The 19,953-nt window shown below is 26.0% G+C and overlaps 1 protein-coding gene across 4 annotated transcripts in view; it reads left to right on the forward strand.

Moving 5' to 3' along the window:
- Positions 1 to 18,913, forward strand: part of LOC126905684 (diacylglycerol kinase eta-like) — a 33,370-nt gene extending 14,457 nt beyond the window's left edge. For 2 of the 4 annotated variants that reach the window (XM_050685642.1, XM_050685641.1), the window contains 22 exons: positions 6,276 to 6,382; positions 7,044 to 7,149; positions 7,210 to 7,346; positions 7,576 to 7,667; positions 7,742 to 8,104; positions 8,176 to 8,278; positions 8,345 to 8,490; positions 8,758 to 8,943; positions 9,006 to 9,171; positions 9,237 to 9,344; positions 9,419 to 9,541; positions 9,603 to 9,802; positions 10,858 to 11,762; positions 13,230 to 13,418; positions 13,477 to 13,576; positions 13,653 to 13,821; positions 14,806 to 15,094; positions 15,153 to 15,420; positions 15,481 to 15,601; positions 15,670 to 15,759; positions 15,821 to 15,967; positions 16,049 to 18,913. In XM_050685642.1, coding sequence (XP_050541599.1) covers positions 6,326 to 6,382; positions 7,044 to 7,149; positions 7,210 to 7,346; positions 7,576 to 7,667; positions 7,742 to 8,104; positions 8,176 to 8,278; positions 8,345 to 8,490; positions 8,758 to 8,943; positions 9,006 to 9,171; positions 9,237 to 9,344; positions 9,419 to 9,541; positions 9,603 to 9,802; positions 10,858 to 11,762; positions 13,230 to 13,418; positions 13,477 to 13,576; positions 13,653 to 13,821; positions 14,806 to 15,094; positions 15,153 to 15,420; positions 15,481 to 15,601; positions 15,670 to 15,759; positions 15,821 to 15,967; positions 16,049 to 16,339 — 4,356 coding nt within the window. In that variant the 5' untranslated portion in view covers positions 6,276 to 6,325 and the 3' untranslated portion in view covers positions 16,340 to 18,913. Of the gene's footprint in view, positions 1 to 6,021; positions 6,205 to 6,275; positions 6,383 to 7,043; positions 7,150 to 7,209; positions 7,347 to 7,575; positions 7,668 to 7,741; positions 8,105 to 8,175; positions 8,279 to 8,344; positions 8,491 to 8,757; positions 8,944 to 9,005; positions 9,172 to 9,236; positions 9,345 to 9,418; positions 9,542 to 9,602; positions 9,803 to 10,857; positions 11,763 to 13,229; positions 13,419 to 13,476; positions 13,577 to 13,652; positions 13,822 to 14,805; positions 15,095 to 15,152; positions 15,421 to 15,480; positions 15,602 to 15,669; positions 15,760 to 15,820; positions 15,968 to 16,048 lie in introns of those variants that run through there. The other 2 variants (XM_050685643.1, XM_050685640.1) reach the window with 2 other exon arrangements.
- The last annotated feature ends 1,040 nt before the right edge of the window (positions 18,914 to 19,953 follow it).

Below are 19,953 nucleotides of genomic sequence, written 5' to 3' on the forward strand. Positions count from 1 at the left end.
GGGGGATTCAAAACATAAAAATGCATATAGAAAGTAGAACTTTTTAAACTTAACTTTTGAAAATGTTCCGGAAGGTCTGACACTTTTATATATATCTTAAATTAAAGCTAATGTAATGTACTTTAATTTGAAAAAAAAAAATTTGACCTCTGGACTTGTCTTNTGAAAAAAAAATTTGACCTCTGGACTAGTCTTCGTGGTGAAAATTACCAAATGCTATTATTGTGTGAAAATTTTGATTTTATTATTTATATTATATTTAACTTTATAATGCTATAACTTATTGAAAAGTTTATGGATCCACACAATTTTTTTATGAGAAATAATATTTTTTAATAAACCTTTTTTCATTCGACATACTTTATCTTAATCGAGATATTAATAAGGAACCAGCAGATCAAGTAGCTTTTGGATATCATTATACTTGATCCAACTATGCCACGTCACCACTGTGCCGCGACCTCCCTGTGCTGGGTTTTTTTACTACAAAAATGATTAAATTTCTATGAATTATTTAAACAATAAAAATAATAGTAATTTTACATTGTTATATTGCTGAACCTTTCATTTTTATGAGAATTATTGACATGTAATAAATATATTTTATTCACATATTTTTATCAAGTATATTTTGAAAGAATATAATATTTTTAATAATGTTTAGTATACTATTGAATTTTTTAGCTTCGATGCGAAGCTGAGAAGGTATTAATTTTACTATAATGTGTTTTCTTTTGTGTCTGTTACCACTTTTTCTCAGCTCTCACTGAACCGATTTCTTTCAACGATACGTTAAAAGATTATAAATCGTATCTAGTCGAAAACATTACCCTCAATAATCGAAAAATTTACCCTCGTTCCCCGTAAATGGGGAAAATTTCCAAAAAAAATTACAAATTTAAAAATCGCTAATTTTTTTAATTTTATTCAACTTTTTTTACTTAAAACTGTCATAACTTTTTAAAAATGTATGGATTTAAACAATATTTTTTTTATAGATTTATGAGGTATTTACCTATCATTTTGTTTATATTATTTTTGTATTATTTTATTTATAAATTTGACCTTATACCTGCCCACAGGGGGGGGGATTCAAAATAACATCTTTTTCACAAAAAATTAACTTTTTCAACATAACTTTTGAAAGTGTTCCAAAAACTCTGACACTGTTATATATATCTTAAATTAAATCTAATGTAATATACATTATTATGGGAAAAAAAATTTCGGACTTTATTTTATTTTCATAGTGAAAACAGACATTAAAATTATTAAAAAAAAATACGTTTTTTATAAAAAAATTCGTTTTTATATTTTTAACTTTAATATAGTATAACTTTTTGAAAAATGTATGGGATATTAAAATTTTTTTAAGATAAGTACTATTTATACTCTTCTTTTATGCGACATACTTTTTTTTTAAATCGGACCATTTCCCTTTATATTTTATATATTATATATATATATTTATATATTACACTTATAAAACAAAAAACTTAATCAGAATATAATTAAGGAAATAGTAGAATATGTAGCTTTTGGAATAATCCATCAATTTTTTTAAAATTAAACACTATCTACAGATTTGCATCGAAGCGTTTTTTATGATAGTGATTTTAATCACTGTCAGATATCATCTATACTAAACCCAACTGTGCTACATCCTCATTGTGCTGGGTTTTTTTTTTATATAGAACATTGAAATGTTATATTTTAGACTAAAACTATAAGATTAAATAACATTAAAAATAATCTAGCTGCAATAAGAGAAATTCATTAAAAAATTTGACTTTATTTTTTATTATAAATAAACATTTTTATCCCTGAAGGGATAAAAAAAAATTTATTTAACTTCATATTATTCTAAATTTTTATAAACTTAATAATTTTTTTTTTACAAAAATTTTAAATTCTCAATAGTTTCTGAAAAAATAAGTATCTTACCAGATTTTGATCACCCTGTATACAGGGGGTGTGCAAACCTTTTAAAATGCGTATAGAAAGTAAAAATTTTTCAACTTAACTTTTGAAAATGTTCCGGAAAGACTGATTCTTTTATATATATCTTAAATTAAAGCTTATGTAACATACTTTAATTTGAAAAAAAAAATTTGACCTCTGGATTTGTCTTCATGGTAAAAATAACTATCGTATTCAAAAATATGCTATTTTTGTGCGTAAAATTCTGGGTTTAGTATTTTATTTTATTTTAAAATACCTGACAAGGGGAGTACAGATTTTCATAAATATTATATAAATAAATAATTGATATAGCATAGAAAGTTAAACTTCTTAAATTTTTATAATATTTAGTATTCATATTTTAAATACGTGGAAGAATATGAAGTATAATAACTAAGTTTAATGATATTTTAGGATTCAAAGATTGGAAATCTACAAAAAGTATTTACTTTTACACTAAATTGGTCACGGTTCGCTAGTCACCAACGTGAAATATGTAAATAATTAACTAATTGATATTTATGATTATTTTTTTTCTACAAATAAATGGTATTGATGTGTATTTGATTAAATATATGTTAAAAGTATAAAGTTTTTAAAATTTTGAGTAATCATTTTTTGTTAATGAAAAAAAATTGTTAACAATGTACAGAAACTATTTTGTCTCACTTAATATATTTACTATATATAGTAAGTCAATATGTCAATGCAACATGTGTTACATCGAAATATCCGACTAGACTTTATAGTGAAATAGCATCATATTTAACTTCTTCAGACGTTTTCTTATTTTTACGTCCTAGTTTTTATATTAAAATTATATAAGACATAATTATGTGTTATATATTTTAAGAATATTGTTTTTTACATTAAATATTATTGTTCATGAAACATTAACAATAATACATTATTTTATAAACATGTTGACATGGCCCACATCACTTCTCGATACACGGAGACCTGCAACCCGCGCCACATTTGTCAACGGTAGTCATACTACAAGTATATAGTAGTTTGACTAAACAATACCGCTGCCATACGCCAAGGCACAAAGTACAACAAGTGTCGGACAATGACGACCGCCGCAAGTACACTAATATATATAATAATAAGAAGTACTCTGCTTGACGTCGTCGAAATAACGTTGTTTTAATCTTAATTTAGAACCGTCAAAATGTGATTTTATAAAAAAAAAAAAACGGTATCACAGTGGGGACGAGGCATAGATGGGACAAGTATAGATGATATCTGCCAGTGATTAAAATCACTATCATAAGAAACGCTTCGATGCAAATCTGTAGATAGTGTTTCATTTAGAGAAATTGGTGGATTATTCCAAAAGCAACATCAACTCTTATTTCTTTAATTATATCCTGATTAGTAGTTCTTTGATTTTATAGAGAAAATAAATGATAGTCACGAAAAAATATCTTCTCAGCTTTGCATCGAAGCTAAAACATAAAATATAGTAAAATAATTTTAATACGAATAAGAAATTTCTTCTCGCAAATGGCGATTACAGTGATGGGATCCTTGATCTTTATTGAAGTTATTGAATCTAAATGAGATAAAAATCAAAGCAGTTGAAAATTTATTCTAACTTAAAAAGAATTAAGAAAAAATGCAAAAAAATAATTATTATACACGGGTTAGAACCTTGTACCCCAATGAAACAAAAGTTTGACCGACTCGGCAACCGTACGTCGCTAACATCGATTGAAAAAAGTGGCTATTTAAACTAGTTCAAATATTAAAATTATTTTTGTCGTCTTCGAAAAGCAAATAAATTTAAGAAGTTTAACTTTCTATGCTATATCAATTATTTATTTATATAATATTTATGGAAATCTATACTCCCCTTGTCAGGTATTTTAAAATAAAATAAAATACAAAACCCAGAATTTTACACACAAAAATAGCATATTTTTGAATACGGTAGTTATTTTTACCATGAAGACAAATCCAGAGGTCAAATTTTTTTTTTTCAAAATAAAGTAAATTACATTATCTTTAATTTAAGGTATATATAAAAGTGTCAGTCTTTCCGGAACATTTTCAAAAGTTAAGTTGAAAAAGTTAATTTTTTTAAAAAAGTTACCGCTTTGAAACCCCTCCTGTGGGCTTGTAAAGGGTCAAATGTTCACCAAAATATATAAAATGATAGGTGAATACCTAATGTATCTATAAAAAAAAATTATATTAATTCGGTCATTTTTAAAAGAGTTATGGCAATTTTAAGTAAAAAAAATTGNTTATATTAATTCGGTCATTTTTAAAAGAGTTATGGCAATTTTAAGTAAAAAAAATTGAAAAAATATTGAAAATTAGCGATTTTTAAATTTGTAATTTTTAGGGGGATTTCCCCCGTTTAAGGGAACGAGGGATTTTTTTTCAAATTTTGAGGGTAATGTCTTCGACTAGATACGATTTGTGATCTTTTGACATATTGTTCATCAAAATCGGCCCAGCGAGATCTGAGATTCAGCGTATACAAACACAAAAAAAACACATCATAGTAAAATTAATACCTTCTCAGCTTCGCATCGAAGCTAAAAATGGATTTATTTTGTTTTTGCACAGAACCCTTCAATGAATACCCATTCAGCTTTGCATCGAACCTAAAAAAATAAAATCGAAAATTTTATTTATAACTATATCACTAATACAATAGGTATAGTTGGTAAAAAGCGCCTTTCTCAAAGACCTAGTTAACCAGTTGTCACAAATATCGTCTAGTAGTACAACATATCGCGTGACAGCTGTTCTNTAGTTGGTAAAAAGCGCCTTTCTCAAAGACCTAGTTAACCAGTTGTCACAAATATCGTCTAGTAGTACAACATATCGCGTGACAGCTGTTCTCTAGCAGCTTTGCTTTACCTTTTCCCTCGTCCAATCAGCTAGGCAAACGTGCTGGGTCAGATTAAATGCGTTAATTGCTTACCTTGTACAGTTTATAGTCGTAATCAGTGATCGGATGTTTTTAAGCGTCAACATTTTGTATATCATTTTATTTTTCTAGTACTTAAATTTTTCAAACCAACTTAATTAGTAATAAAGTCTCAGTCATGTAAATGATGAAACAATGAGTTTTAGCAATAATTTACAAGAAATTAAAAAAAAAAGAAACTTTCAAAGCTAATTTTAAGTTTGATAAAATACCAATGTTGAAATTTTTACAATAGAAAATCAAAATATGTAACAATATTGTGTGAAATTTGTATGATTTGATTTTTTAGTCTCCCCCATTGGTCAATTATTACTATAACAGTATATGACTTTAGCACTAGTAAGAGTAATATAAGCCAAAAAAAGTCTTAAGCCCACAATCAAAAATCCTGGATACGCCACTGATAATATACAACTACTTAAAAAGATAATACAATATAATAAAATACTCTACAATATGATACAATTTATACTAATTTAGTAAAATAGGAATTGATGGAATATAAAATGAGAAATTAACAATGGGCTTGTTACATTATGTTAAGGTAGTGTATAAAAAATAACTGATTGTATAACTTTCAAATAGTTAGTTTAACTTTATTGACTAACTATTTAACTTAACATGTAACTTTTTAATCGTTAGTGCCCGCCTTGTAAATTAATATCAAAACTATGTATCTACGTTACCCAAAAATCAGACCCATTCTAAAAATTTGCAAGATCGAGAGTATTAAAAATTGATATATTATTTATCGGTTTTTTTTAAGTGCGAAGCCTTAATTTAACAAAAAAAAAAAAACGGGATCAAGACTTTTGCCCTGCAGTCCCCATTTAAGGATAGCCCTGTTAAATTAATAACCTTCTAACCAACTCGAAAAATTGAATCCCCACTGAACTTGTTTATAACTGTTTAGTAATTTTTACAAAAATAAAACTAAATAACTTGGTGTATAATTAATGTTTTTAAAATACGAAATAGAAATCTTCGAAGATTATAAACGACCGTTAAAAATGATTAGATGAGTCTTATCAAACGACCTACTATGATAGTATTTATCCATATAAAATGTACAGATGTTATCACATATAAATTAATTTAACAACTCAAAATAATAATAGAATTTATTTATTAGTGACTAGATTGTAAATTTTGTAATAAATAATTTTTCCCTTCAATATAAATGTATTAATTATTGTAATAAAATGAAAAGTTTAAATCATTTTATTTCCTGTTTTATTATTGTAAATGTAGAAGAATTTTTTTTTTGTTTTAATAATTGACTATAATTTAATAAGGTATCATAAAAATATTGAATAATTGATTGTTATAATGTTAGATCTAAATTAACATATACTTATTTTTTCAGATGGTCAATCAATATATTATATATTTAAGTACTACATAATATTTTTAAATATGGAAGACTGGATAGCAGCTATGAAAGTTACTGATAGTAGAGATATCTTAAATCAGGTAATAGCATTTTTGTAAAAGTTATTATTTACTATTAAACGTATTGTATATAAATAATTTCATAACAAAAATAAATAAAATCTTGTTATTAATAATAAAATTCTTGTAATTTCAAGCTCATTAAAATCATAATAGAAATCTTTAATTAGAACCCAAGCATTCTTAAAAATCAAAGGGGTAAAGAATATTTTACTTAAATTACTTTTTTTAAGCCAAGTTTTCCTTTGAAAATAATGAGAATAGTATTATCTACTTAGTTATATTTGTTTTATAGTAAGTATTAGAAGGTTTAAATATTCATATTTATGTAATACAAGTTTAGTTTTGTATTTATTTAATTTTTGTGTATAATAAAAAATATGTGAAAACTTTAACACTTTTTTCCCTAACAATATTAAGTTATTGCAAGTTACTATATTTCATTTATTTGGTATAAATACTAGTTCTCAGTAGCTTTTAAATTTTGTTGTATTGTATACTTTTTTTTATTAAAATTATAATTGAATACTGAGGTACAATTCACTAATTGAAATTATTTAGCAAAGTTTTTCAAAAATCTCATAAATTTATTGAATATTAAAAATTAGGACAATATAAATATCATATACAATGAATTTTAAAAATTAATAAATTGAAAATTATATATTATATCAAATTTCAGCCTCTTGGTACAGATTTAAATGATTTTCTCTCAGGAAATCATTCATGGCACACTACATCACATGCTCGTCCAACTTATTGTAATATTTGTAGAGATCAGTTGTCTGGTAAGTAATTAAAAAAAATATATTCATTACAAGTCCAAAATGAGAAATTATATTATTTAGGAGTGACATCCCATGGTTTTAGTTGTGAAATCTGTAAGTGTAAAGTTCATAAGCGTTGTGTTAATAAAGCAATTAGCAACTGCAAATGGACAACTTTAGCTTCTATAGGAAAAGATATTATTGAAGATAAACATGGGGTAATTATTTGAGTATTTATTATTTTGTTTTTATTTCTTCATAAATTTACATGTTTACATGGCTGAAAAATGTCAAACTCAATAACTATTATGTTTTCTTTTACTTCTCATTTGATCAGCTTATTTCTTTGTTATATGGTCAATCAGTTAAGGACATTTAATCATTAGTCTATTAATTATAATTATAATTATAATTCATTATTTATACATAATTTGTATTTATTCTTAGAATATTTTGATGCCCCATCAATGGATGGAAGGAAATCTACCAGTATCTTCAAAATGTTCCGTCTGTGATAAAACTTGTGGATCTGTTTTAAGGTTTGTAATTATCTACTTTTTTTTTTGGGCTATAAAAATGTTAAAATAATAAAAATTTAAATTTTTTAATTTAGACTTCAAGATTGGCGATGTTTGTGGTGCAGAGCAACAGTTCATACAGCTTGTCGTCCAAAACACACTGTAAAATGTCCATTAGGAACCAACAGGTTGAGTGTTGTTCCACCCACAGTAATACATTCTGTTGGTAAGAATAGAAACAATTTTGTGCACAAGGAATCCAAAAGATTGAATTATTATTTGGCTGTAGGAAATGATGACACTTTAGAGGCGATTCAACCTCAGGGATGTTCGCCACTTTTGGTGTTTGTCAATTCCAAATCTGGAGACAATCAGGGTGTCAAATTTCTTAGACGTTTCAAGCAATTATTAAACCCAGCCCAAGTTTTTGATCTCATTGGTAATGGGCCAGGTCCTGGGTAATAATTTTTTATTAGTTAAATTTATGTTATTGATTGAAAATATTTATCTAAAATAATTCATGTTTCAGTTTAAGGTTATTTAGACATTTTAACCCATTCAGAGTTCTAGTATGCAGTGGTGATGGTTCAGTTGGTTGGGTACTTTCCGAAATTGATAGACTCAACATGCAAGTATGTATATTAATTAATATTTTGTAATTATATTTGGTGGGTATACATTTAATGTTTTTTGTATAGGTACAATGTCAAGTTGGTGTATTACCTTTAGGTACTGGTAATGACTTAGCCCGAGTATTAGGCTGGGGTGCATCATGCGATGCTGATACTCACATAACACAGATTCTAGAAAAATATGAACGAGCGAGTACTAAAATGTTAGACAGGTAAGATGATTTTTGTTATCTTTAATAAACATATTGTTGCAATATAATCAACAGGAGAAAAAAATACTGATTTCTGTGCCTTTTATCCTTAATATTATTGTATTCCCAATTCTTTGTTTAGCACTCTTTCTGTTAATTCTATCATAAACCTGTAAACCAGTCTAAGTCCTATTAATAATGAATAGAGCAGTGTTACTAACTCATTTTGTCAAAATTTGAGATAAGTTGAGTAAGCTATAGTATCTTATCCTAAATTCTATTTTTTAGATGGAGTATAATGGTTTATGAACGTAGTATTGATATAGGTAGTGACACAAAACTCACTATTAATTCTGGTGTACAAGACAGCACTAAAATAGAAACATCAATAACCAACTATTACAATACTATTATGAAAAGTTTAAGTATTATACTACAATCTAATCAGTATAGTACAATAATTGATACAGCAAAGTTAGTTTTTAAAACATTAAGAATAATTTCTAATATAGTTAATTTGTATAATAATATTCCAGAAACTTATGTGATACTGTTAAGGAATTTATTATTTGTATAACTGAGTATAATATGGGAACCAACAATTGTGAACTAAATAATATGCAACAGGATTTAAGATACAAATTAGATCGGCTTTTACAACTAATTCAAAAAGAAGAATTTAAAATGTCTTATGATCAAAATGTAATCTTACATTGCATGAAATTTTTATTACTTATAAATAACTAAATATTTTATTATCCATCTAGAAAGAAGAAAATTTTGTTCCAATTCACATTGTAGACAATAATAGTAATATTAATGAAGTAAAAAATAACAAGATAAAATTAAATAAAAATAATTCAAATAACAAATTGGTAAAATAATTTAACTAAATAAATTTACTAATTAAATACCTAGAACAATTTTACTCATTCTTTTATTTTTATAGATGTATAAAGCTAAATTATTTGAACAAACTAATAGTTTTAAAAAATCAGTTACAAAATTAATTGAACATTCAGAAAAAATTCAAAATGTTTTTTTGCAAAACTCTTGTCAATCAACTATTCAAGTAAATTTCAACAGTAACTGTATTATTTTTTCTATTTTATTTTTATTTGTTTACATTTTAGGAGTCCACAAGTATTGATGATAAGACAAATTTTCAGTTTTTAAAAACACAGTCAATAGTAAATCCTATGTCAATATCTCCTATTCCAACTGAAAGAAGAGATTCTGCTTGTTCCTTAGACCTTAATATAGAATCATTACCTGCCCCTATAGAATTTGCTGACAGTCGACAAGAAACAATAACTGAAGACCAAAATGCAGTGTAAGAATATTTTCCACCTCTAATTTACTGGATGATTGTTTTATTATTTACTAGACTTCTCTTAAAATGATAGTATCATTAATACATTATGTAGTTTATTAAATTTTTCAGCTTAACTATTATTAAATAAATAATCCTAATTAAATTACTATAATAAAATTAATTATTATTAAATATTGGTCAATACTTAATGTTCTTTGAGAGTATTGACTTTTTTATTTTATTTTTATAGTAATATATACATTTTAACTAGATTTTGTAAAATAAAAAAAGATTTAATGAATAAAATTATTAGTCATAAATCATTATCAATCAAAATCATTGATTTTTTTTTATTTTTGACTTTTTAAGCCCATTAAAAGTCATAGCGGCCTCTCTCAAAAGAGGGGAGGTTTCTTAGCCATTGATACTCCGAGGTAGATGGTTAGTCCGTCGCCGGAGAGAGGTATGGCGACTCCAATAATAAACTAATCTCTCGCTCAGAAAATTAAACCGCCAGTGACCAAGTTTCGAACCTGAGACAGTGAGCATCAAGCACTGCCGCGTTACCAACCACTGTTTCTCTATCAGTGATTTTCCTAATTAAATTAAAATTCGAAATGTAATCTAGTCAAATAGGTATGTTGCCATTAAAATATATTTTTAAGTCAATACTCTTAAAGGATATAAGGTATGGATCTAAAAAACACTTAACGGTAGGTAAATTATAAACATAAAAGTAAATTAAACAATCTATATATTAAATAAGGCACCTAGAGTTTAAAGGGATGTAAAGAAAATTTTGAAGAAAAAATAATTAAATAAATGCTAAAGGAAAATAACCTCTTTTTTTGAGTTAATAAGGATCAAAGTAGATTTTTTTAAATATAGTGCTTTTTATCATAGATTCCCTTAATTAACTGCTTGGAAATATTATAAGAAAAAATACTTTTTTTAATATTCAAATTCAATTATTTTTGAATTTATTTTTTATTACTTTGGTTTCTTCAGCTCTAGGTACCTCAAATATGATTTGTTAAAATTATAGATATAATTATATTTTATTGTACTATTAGGCTTTCTGAAGAAGATACCAGTACATATCAAATGTCTCAGTATGATGATTTAAATAGTTATTGCCAAATGTATGAATCTGATAAGATAAAAATTGAAAATAATGAACTCATAAAATTGTGTTCATTTAAAATATGTGATGAAGAATCAATGATTCAGATTGGGCACATTGATTCATCTGAAGCTTCAGATGAAGCACCTAATAGCTTCAAAACATATGATAACAAATGCACAGTTAATTATGCACAATATAGTTTTCGACAATCATGCAAAAGTTCTTTAACCTGTCATATACCTAAAACACAATTTAGTACCAATGAATGTATAGAATCTGATTTAGATGCAAATAATTTGATTTCTTCTTCGCCAGAAGATGAAGAGAGTGAAGATTTTCATAAAGAATTAAGAATTACTGATAATGTTCCTAAGAAATGCAGTATTGCTCATTTCATTGAAGGGAATGATATTGCGAGAAGGTCAATCAAATGTCGCCATGTTAATAGAACATACAGTGACATGGAAGCAGACTCTCAATTTACATTTAAAAGTATTAAAGAGGAGTCAACTAAAACAAATAAAAGTTTGGGATTAGAACTATTAGATATTTCCAATATCAAGACTGAAATAAATGTTAGAATTCAAGGTTCTAATAGCAATTTAAGTAAAAATGGTGATGGTGAAAGATTAACTTATGCACAGAACACAAAATCATTAAATGATCCATTATTTGATGATGAAGATGAAGAAATTAAAAAATTAAAAACCTTAAAAAGAAGTATAACTATGAATGGTCCTGCTGTTGTTATTGACCCACCTTCTCCTCAGAATTTCACCTCTAACCAAAAGTGTGACATAGAAGTGTTTCATTTAGATTTTAGAAGAAATAGTTTTGATAGTTGTCGTAGACGTAAGAATAAATTTTTTTAATAACTTAATATTATAAGCATAACTAGGTGGGGTTTGGTAGAAATGAGACCCCCCAATTAAAAAATTATATGAATCTCTAACTACTGAAATTATATAATTTTATCGACTACTACCAGTCCAAGGTCTCTTTTGTGCTTACACTGGTAAATCTGGGAGCTTGAAGGCCCATATGGTAGGCTTTGTGCACCAGGCTCAATGATGTTGGACTTCATTGGGGTTAATCTGCTTTAGCTGGTTAAGAACAAGTTGTGGTCTGTGTTCTCGTGTGTGCATAATCCTTATTGGGTAGTTGGTCGTAATGATCCCGCCCCAAAGCTCATAAAATGTCTCGTAGGGGATGGGTTTCTAATATACTGTTGAATTTACTAAAAAAAATGTAGAAGGTTCTATTTTAAATTTATTTTAGCTTCGATGCGAAGCTGAGAAGGTATTAATTTTACTATGATGTGTTTTTTTTTTTTTTTTTTTTTCTTGCCACTTTTTATCAGCTCTCACTGAACCGATTTCTTNTTTTTTTTTTTTTTTTTTTATATCTTGCCACTTTTTATCAGCTCTCACTGAACCGATTTCTTTCAAAAATATGTCAACATTTTTTGTTATACTAAAACCTTAGACATTTCCCTTTCATTTGATATAATTTATTTGAAAACCTATCACTTAACCTGCTCATTGGGGTGGATTTAAAATAACAACTTTTTTTACAAAAATTAACTTTTTCAACTTAATTTTTGAAAATGTTCCGGAAATACTGCGTCCTCTAAACATATATCAAATTAAAGATTATTTTATGTACTATGAAATAAAAAATAAAAATTTGTCCCGACATCATATCTACTACGTGCAAATTGCTGTCAAAATTTAAAAAAAAATGTAATATATGCGATAAAAATCACCTTCTATAAGGATGTTTTTTGTACTTAAAACTGCCATAACTTTTTCCAATATTAACAAATCAACAAAATATTTTTTTATATTGAAACCTTAGGTAATTTCCTTTCGTTTGATATCATTTTTTTTGAAAATCTAACACTTATTCTGGTTACAAGGTGGATTTAAAATAGTAAATTTTTTACAAAAACTAACTTTTTCAACTTATTTTAGCTTATTTTATGTACTATAAAATGAAAAAAAAAATTTGTCCCGACGACCTATCTTCTATGCGAAAATGGCTACCGTATTCAAAAATATGCTATTTTAATATTAAGGTTAATGTTGCTTTTGTAATTATCCATCAATTTCTTAGAATTATACACTATCTACAGATTTGCATCGAAGCGTTTCTTATGATAGTGATTTTAATCACTGTCAGATTAAATCTATACTGAACCCAACTATGCAACGTCTTCACTATGCCGCAACCCCACTGTGCTGGATTTTTTTTTATTATCAATTTATATGTTAAGAGATATTTTTTTTTTCCATTATTTATTTCTTATTCTTTAAACAGTTTCAGCTGCATCTCCTATTATGTTAAATGCTTCACCTTTACGTTCATCACATAAAATTTCAAGTAGCACAGCATTACATACTAGAAATACTTCACCTACACTATTCTCAACATTTAAAGAATCATCACTAAAAAGTGGGAAAACATTGCCTATTATTAATCCATTAGTCACTCTACCTACTTGGCCAAGTAAGTAATGAGTTTTCAAAAATAGAACATTAATTTTAAGAATTTACTATTTTAATAGATGTAGCAGAATCTAGTTTAATAAGTCAAGTATTGTTAGCAAACGCTGATGCACTTTGTGCGCCAGCTGTACCTTTAATGGATCCAGATGAAACATTGTTGTAATATTTAATTTATATAATAATTAATAATGTTGATTATAAGTTAACACAGATTAGCAAATAATTATATTTACAGGGAAGGATTTTTTGAAAAATGTATTATGAATAATTATTTTGGAATTGGTATTGATGCCAAAATATCTTTGGACTTCCACCACAAAAGAGAAGAACATCCAGAAAAATGTCGATCAAGAACACGAAATTACATGTGGTATGGCGTTTTAGGAAGTAAACAATGGTTACAGGTATACATTTTTAAAATAATTGTTGGGTTGGATACCTTTTATCTTATACTTAAGCTGTAAATGTATATTTACTGTATTAGAAACCCCTTAATATTAGTTATAGAGTATATTGGTCGTCCAGCTACAGTTAGCCAACAAGAGTGTGCTATCCAAAGAATATACAGCGACACTCATGCATAGGCTTCCATTGTCACATGTATAGCTAATTGTTATATTGTGATATCCTTATAAAAATTTACATTTTTATGTGTCTTATATTTATGTAGTCTTTTTTTTTTTTAATATATCATTGCCTAATCACTGTAATGCTCAATCTCAAAAAATCTAATTTGTTTCAATATATTATGATAAAACATACATTTGATTTTTTGAGAATGACTGTAATGTTTCATAAGTAAAAATCATACAAAACCAATTCAATTTTTACCATTTATTTTAGGTTGTAAAGTGGTGTTGAAATTAATAGTAGTAAATTCTAATTCATTACAATCATACAAATATTCACTCATTTATTTACTATACTTCTTTATTCATCTTTTACCTTAAAAACTCATTGGAGTTTTCTCATATGTCTTTTAAAATTTCTATACATTACAGGTTCAACAATTAAACTACTGTACTCGTAATAATCAAGTAGTTATTTATTTAAAGTGAAAATAATTTTTATTTTCTACATTTTATTAAAAGGTTTACCTTTTCAAGAAAATTGTATAAATTTAATTTTGTAAAAATAAAACTTTGTTTACATAGTGTTTGATTTTTATGTTGTATAATTTAAAATGATAGTTTATTTAAACAATTATTCAATCATACTATTACAAAATTTTTATATTTTTAAGGTAAAAGATATATAATATAATCAAACGCCAATTTTTTTTTAAAAATTTTTAAAACTTCAATTATTTATTAATTTATAATCAATAAATCAATTATAATTTTTTCTTTAACTTTTTAATTTATTAGATTAAAAAATTTTATTTTTAGAAAACGTATAAAAATTTAGATCAAAGAGTGCAGTTGGAATGTGATGGACAACGAATACCTTTACCTTCTTTACAAGGGATTGTTATATTAAATATACCTAGTTTTATGGGTGGAACAAATTTTTGGGGTGGAACTAAAGAAGATCGCATATTCTTAGCTCCAAGTTTTGATGACCGAATATTAGAAGTAGTTGCTGTATTTGGAACAATTCAAATGGCCGCTTCACGTCTTATTAATTTACAACATCATCGAATAGCTCAATGCACTACAATTCAAATAAATATTTTGGGTACATCAAATAATTTTAAAATAATCATTTATTTTATTAAATATTCATTATAATTTAGGTGATGAAGGCGTTCCAGTTCAGGTAGATGGAGAAGCATGGATACAACCTCCTGGTATGATTCGAATCATTCACAAAAACAGAATGAAAATGTTATGTCGTAACAAAACTTTAGAACTATCTTTAAAGTCTTGGGAAGAAAAACAAAAACAAATAAAATGTCAAAATAAAAGAGCTCAAAGTCAGTCTTTATGCAAATATACACCACTCAGTGAAGAAGAATGGAAAATATTGCAGGATTTCTTAGATGCTGCCATGAACCTCATAGGGTAAATAAGCTTCTCAATTTAACAAGAAATCTTTTAACATAATTCTACTCTTATTTGTAGATTTATCAAAGAAATATTACTAAGACAAGTATGGTTAGAAGGAGAAAATTTAAAGAAGTTAATTGAAACAATTCATGAAAATATAAAAAAAATTAGTGTTTTTGAAAATAAAACAAAAGAGGTATTAAATATGTTTAAATATATTTCCTAATAAAAGTATTACTTTTTATTTTATTGTTGTTTTAATAGAAAGAGATACGTTCTGTAGCTACTGATATTGTTCTGAGTACAAGGCGTTTACATGAAGAAACTCTCGGTGTTATAAGAACTTCTGAAAATGTAAGTTCATATAGTTTCTTTTTTTCATACACTGATATGATTATTTTGTTTTCTTATTAAGGTTTTTGGTGGAGAATTAGTGATAAAACTTACTTTGGCATTCAGCCAATTAGAAGAAGAATTTAAGAAATGTCTAATATCATCCAAAGACTCTGATAATTATTCAACCAGTGCTTATGTTTACTTCATGAGTAATTCTTATGAATCGGTAAATTTATACAAAACCATATCTACTATTGAAATACTTATACAATTATATATATATATATATATATATATTTGTCTGCAGGATAAACTAAGTCGTAAAGGTCAATTTTGGCAAAGAAAATGGAGCAAATCAAATAATGAAGTATTCAACTCTGACATAACAAAATGGAGTATAGTAGAAGTTGGTATATGGTTAAAATCAATACAAATTAGTGAATACACTGAATTGTTTATCAACAATGATATTCGCGGAAAAGAATTATTAAACTTGTCGAGACGTGATCTTAAAGAAATGGGTATTACTAAAGTAGGACATATTAAGCGTATACTTATGGCTGTGAAAGAATTAAATATGTTTAATGAAGATCACTAAACTAATTTAAATTTAATAAAAAAAATTTAAAGCCATAAACTTTAAACAAAAAATTATGAAAATCTACTAACAAATTAATCAATATAATTTCTTATATTCTATTTTATGCAAAATATTAATGGAATATATTTTTGGAATAAATAACAATATGTAGAATATTTTCAAATATGCAAAAAAAAATTTTATTGTTTAATTAAACGCTTCGCCATTCATTGAGATTTCTAAAAAATATGTAAGAAGAATGAAATTCCGTCCTCTAGTTATTCTCAATACAGTTCTATTATATCAAGTAATTAATTTTTTTAACTTTTTAACTCAATTTACATTTTTATTCTCAAATTATGAATACATGTAAAAATAAATTATTAAAATTTATGTTCAAGCTATCATAAAATTTTTAGTACTAAGTTAATAACTTTAAGTTATTGATTTATTTCTGATATTTATTTAAAATTTCTTATTTCAAAAAATCATGACTTTTTTACTGATAAAATACTTTTTCAACATTTAATTTAAAAAATGAGATGTTTAAGTATTTTACTACTTATCTTACAATAAATAATAATGCTAGAAATTTGAAACTTATACAATAATATTAATTTATATAAAATTTTATGTAAACATTTTATTTTCGAAAATGATAGGAAGGAGATCATCTATACACACACCAGTAGTCATCATATCACCACTAATTACATCTAACCATCTCTTTTTCAGTCTTCCTTATCCTTTTCTTTTCTTCTTTTAACATTCATTTCCATAACTGAAGAGTGAATGTGTCAAACGTTCTGTGTCCCAAAAACATATTTGTTCAGAAAACATAAAAAACAATGGTAACATGGGCATGTCTCACATAACGAACACCATCTATGAATGCAATTTTGTACAAGTAAAAAATTTAATTGACATTTGAAACACATACAAGATTGTGGCCTTTGGCACATAAAACATAAATAAGAAATAAAACAATTTTTCACTTTTTTGGCACATAGAACGTTTGACACATTCACTTTTCAACTATTCTTAAAGCTTCCAATTTCTCTTTCCTTATAATATGATCAATTCATCTAAGCCTATTTTTTTATAAGTATAAATAATATCTAAATTGATTATACTTGAATTCTAAATAAAACAAGTAATACAAATTACTCTTGTTCTTGATAATTACATTGATATTTCTTCCATTTTCTTTGGTTCTTGAAAGTAAAATCTTGCCTGTTGCTGTAATACGATTCTTTCTGCTTTATTAAATAAATATCACTGGACACATTTGTTGCAACAATACTTAAAATAAAGTAGTTTTAATGCAAATCTGATAACCACAGGGTATTTATTTGAATTTTCTTTTCACCATATGAGTGGATATTGGTCTTTTTCAAATTAATTTTAATATCACTGCAAGCTTTCAATTCGAAGAAAGTCAAGTTCTGTATTATTTGTTCCATTTCTTCTTCATCATCACTATCTGCCAATAATGAACTCATGTTTTTTGAAAATCATCTATATTTTCTCCATTACTTATTTAGTTGTTTGTTGAATTTGTATTTCTTGTTCCAATTCTTTCCATACTTGAATATAAATGTATCTTTTATCTTAGATCCAAGGCTGCTACATTTATGACTACACCTGCTATTTATTAAATCACTGTTTATAGTTTTTATAAATGTACTGTGTATTAGTTAGGTTTCTAGTAATTTAATAGACCTTTAAACCCACTCTCTGTTTTATACAAAGTAACTTAATTGTCTCCTCCAAGTATTTCTGTTACTTCTTTAAATGGATTTAAAACTTTAACAAAATCTTCCATTTTCTCTGATTTTTGCGACTAATTTGCATAAATATTATACGCCACTTATCAGTTTTTTAATTTAAAATCAATGTATTATTGACAGGATTAAAAAAATTTAATACAGTATGAATCATATATGGGTTGAATTCGATAGTAAAGTACATGGTTATTGAAATAAATGGTAGTTTTGTCTTTATTTTGATACATGACTGTAAATATGACTTCAAGATGATTGTATTACTACAATATTTAAATGGATAATGTAACGGGATGTTAAATAATTTTTAGGACAAATTTTAAAAAAATATAATGATTACTACAGTTAATTAAGTAAATTAATGTACACCTCTAAATGTAGGATAACAACTTTTTTCTTATTAAATATTTACATTAATATTAAGTAAAGTAATTAGTGCACATTATGCTGAATGAGGCAATTATATATTGGGACAAAGTATGCTAATCATATAATTTGCGCCTGCAAATTTTGCTCCAAGCACAGAAAATGAATTAGCTTTATATTTTTATCCATTATCACGAAAATAAAAAAATAAAAAAACTAATGTATTTAATATAAAAGTTTGCGAAGACTGCATTCTGACGACTGCTGATTAATTTTATCACAATGCTATTGGATAATGGTGTGTTTAGATTTGAGCCGCAAATTCGCGGAAACTCAAGATATTTCTGGCTTGCAAGTTACTGTTTTAGATGGCGTAATTTCTACAAGTATCAAGAAAAGTCTAGATATTATTAGTAAATATGATTTTTGCTGTTTATTCGATTTTCCAAATAATTATTATCTTTGATATCGCGATATAGGAGGATGGTTCACTATGTTTTGACAGACCTATAACTTTAGTTAAGATGTCTTGTAAAATCCTTAAGATTACTCAGTTTACATATAACTATTAATACCTAATTTGTATTTTAATTTCAATGTTCCTAAAACTTCTTTGATTATTGTATACTATAAATACTAAANCACAAGTATCAAGAAAAGTCTAGATATTATTAGTAAATATGATTTTTGCTGTTTATTCGATTTTCCTAATAATTATTATCTTTGATATCGCGATATAGGAGGATGGTTCACTATGTTTTGACAGATCTATAACTTTAGTTAAGATGTCTTGTAAAATCCCTTTAGATTACTCAGTTTGCATATAACTATTAATACCTAATTTGTATTTTAATTTCAATGTTCCTAAAACTTCTTTGATTATTGTATACTATAAATACTAAAGACTTATTTATTGTTAAACATATAAAACAAATGAAGTAGTTGTATCATCAATCTTAAATTTGAATGCAGGGGTGTTATTTAGGGGGAAATGATAGGATAGATCCCCCGGAAAAAAATAATTTACATGGTGAAGATACAATTTTTTTTCGTTTGTAGGTGGTAGTAAAAAAAAATTTGATGTATACTCCTCCCATAAGATTAAACCCTAATTACGCCACCATTTAAATGCCATATTGTAATACTTTGATTATACAAAATTCAAAGTTATCTATTCTAATATTTTTTTTTATTAATTAAAACAAAATTTTTTGCTATGCCAAAGTCGTCAATTTCATTGTTATTAAAAATTTTTCATTTATTGCAACTAAGCTGTGCCAAATACTACATTTTTACCTCTTATTTTACTATTTAATTATACATAAGGATATATATTTCAATTACTATAAAATATAATTTTATTACAATGTTAACTTTTTTTATTATAATTCAAATAATTGTTTGACATTTCACCTTATTTAGTTGAAACTAGATTTAAAAAAATCTTTTAATGCCTTCTCTTCTAAAAGTATATTCTAATAG

Source organism: Daktulosphaira vitifoliae, unplaced genomic scaffold, assembly GCF_025091365.1.
Source record: "Daktulosphaira vitifoliae isolate Bord-2020 unplaced genomic scaffold, ASM2509136v1 Scaffold_4, whole genome shotgun sequence".
Lineage (NCBI taxonomy): Eukaryota > Metazoa > Arthropoda > Insecta > Hemiptera > Phylloxeridae > Daktulosphaira > Daktulosphaira vitifoliae.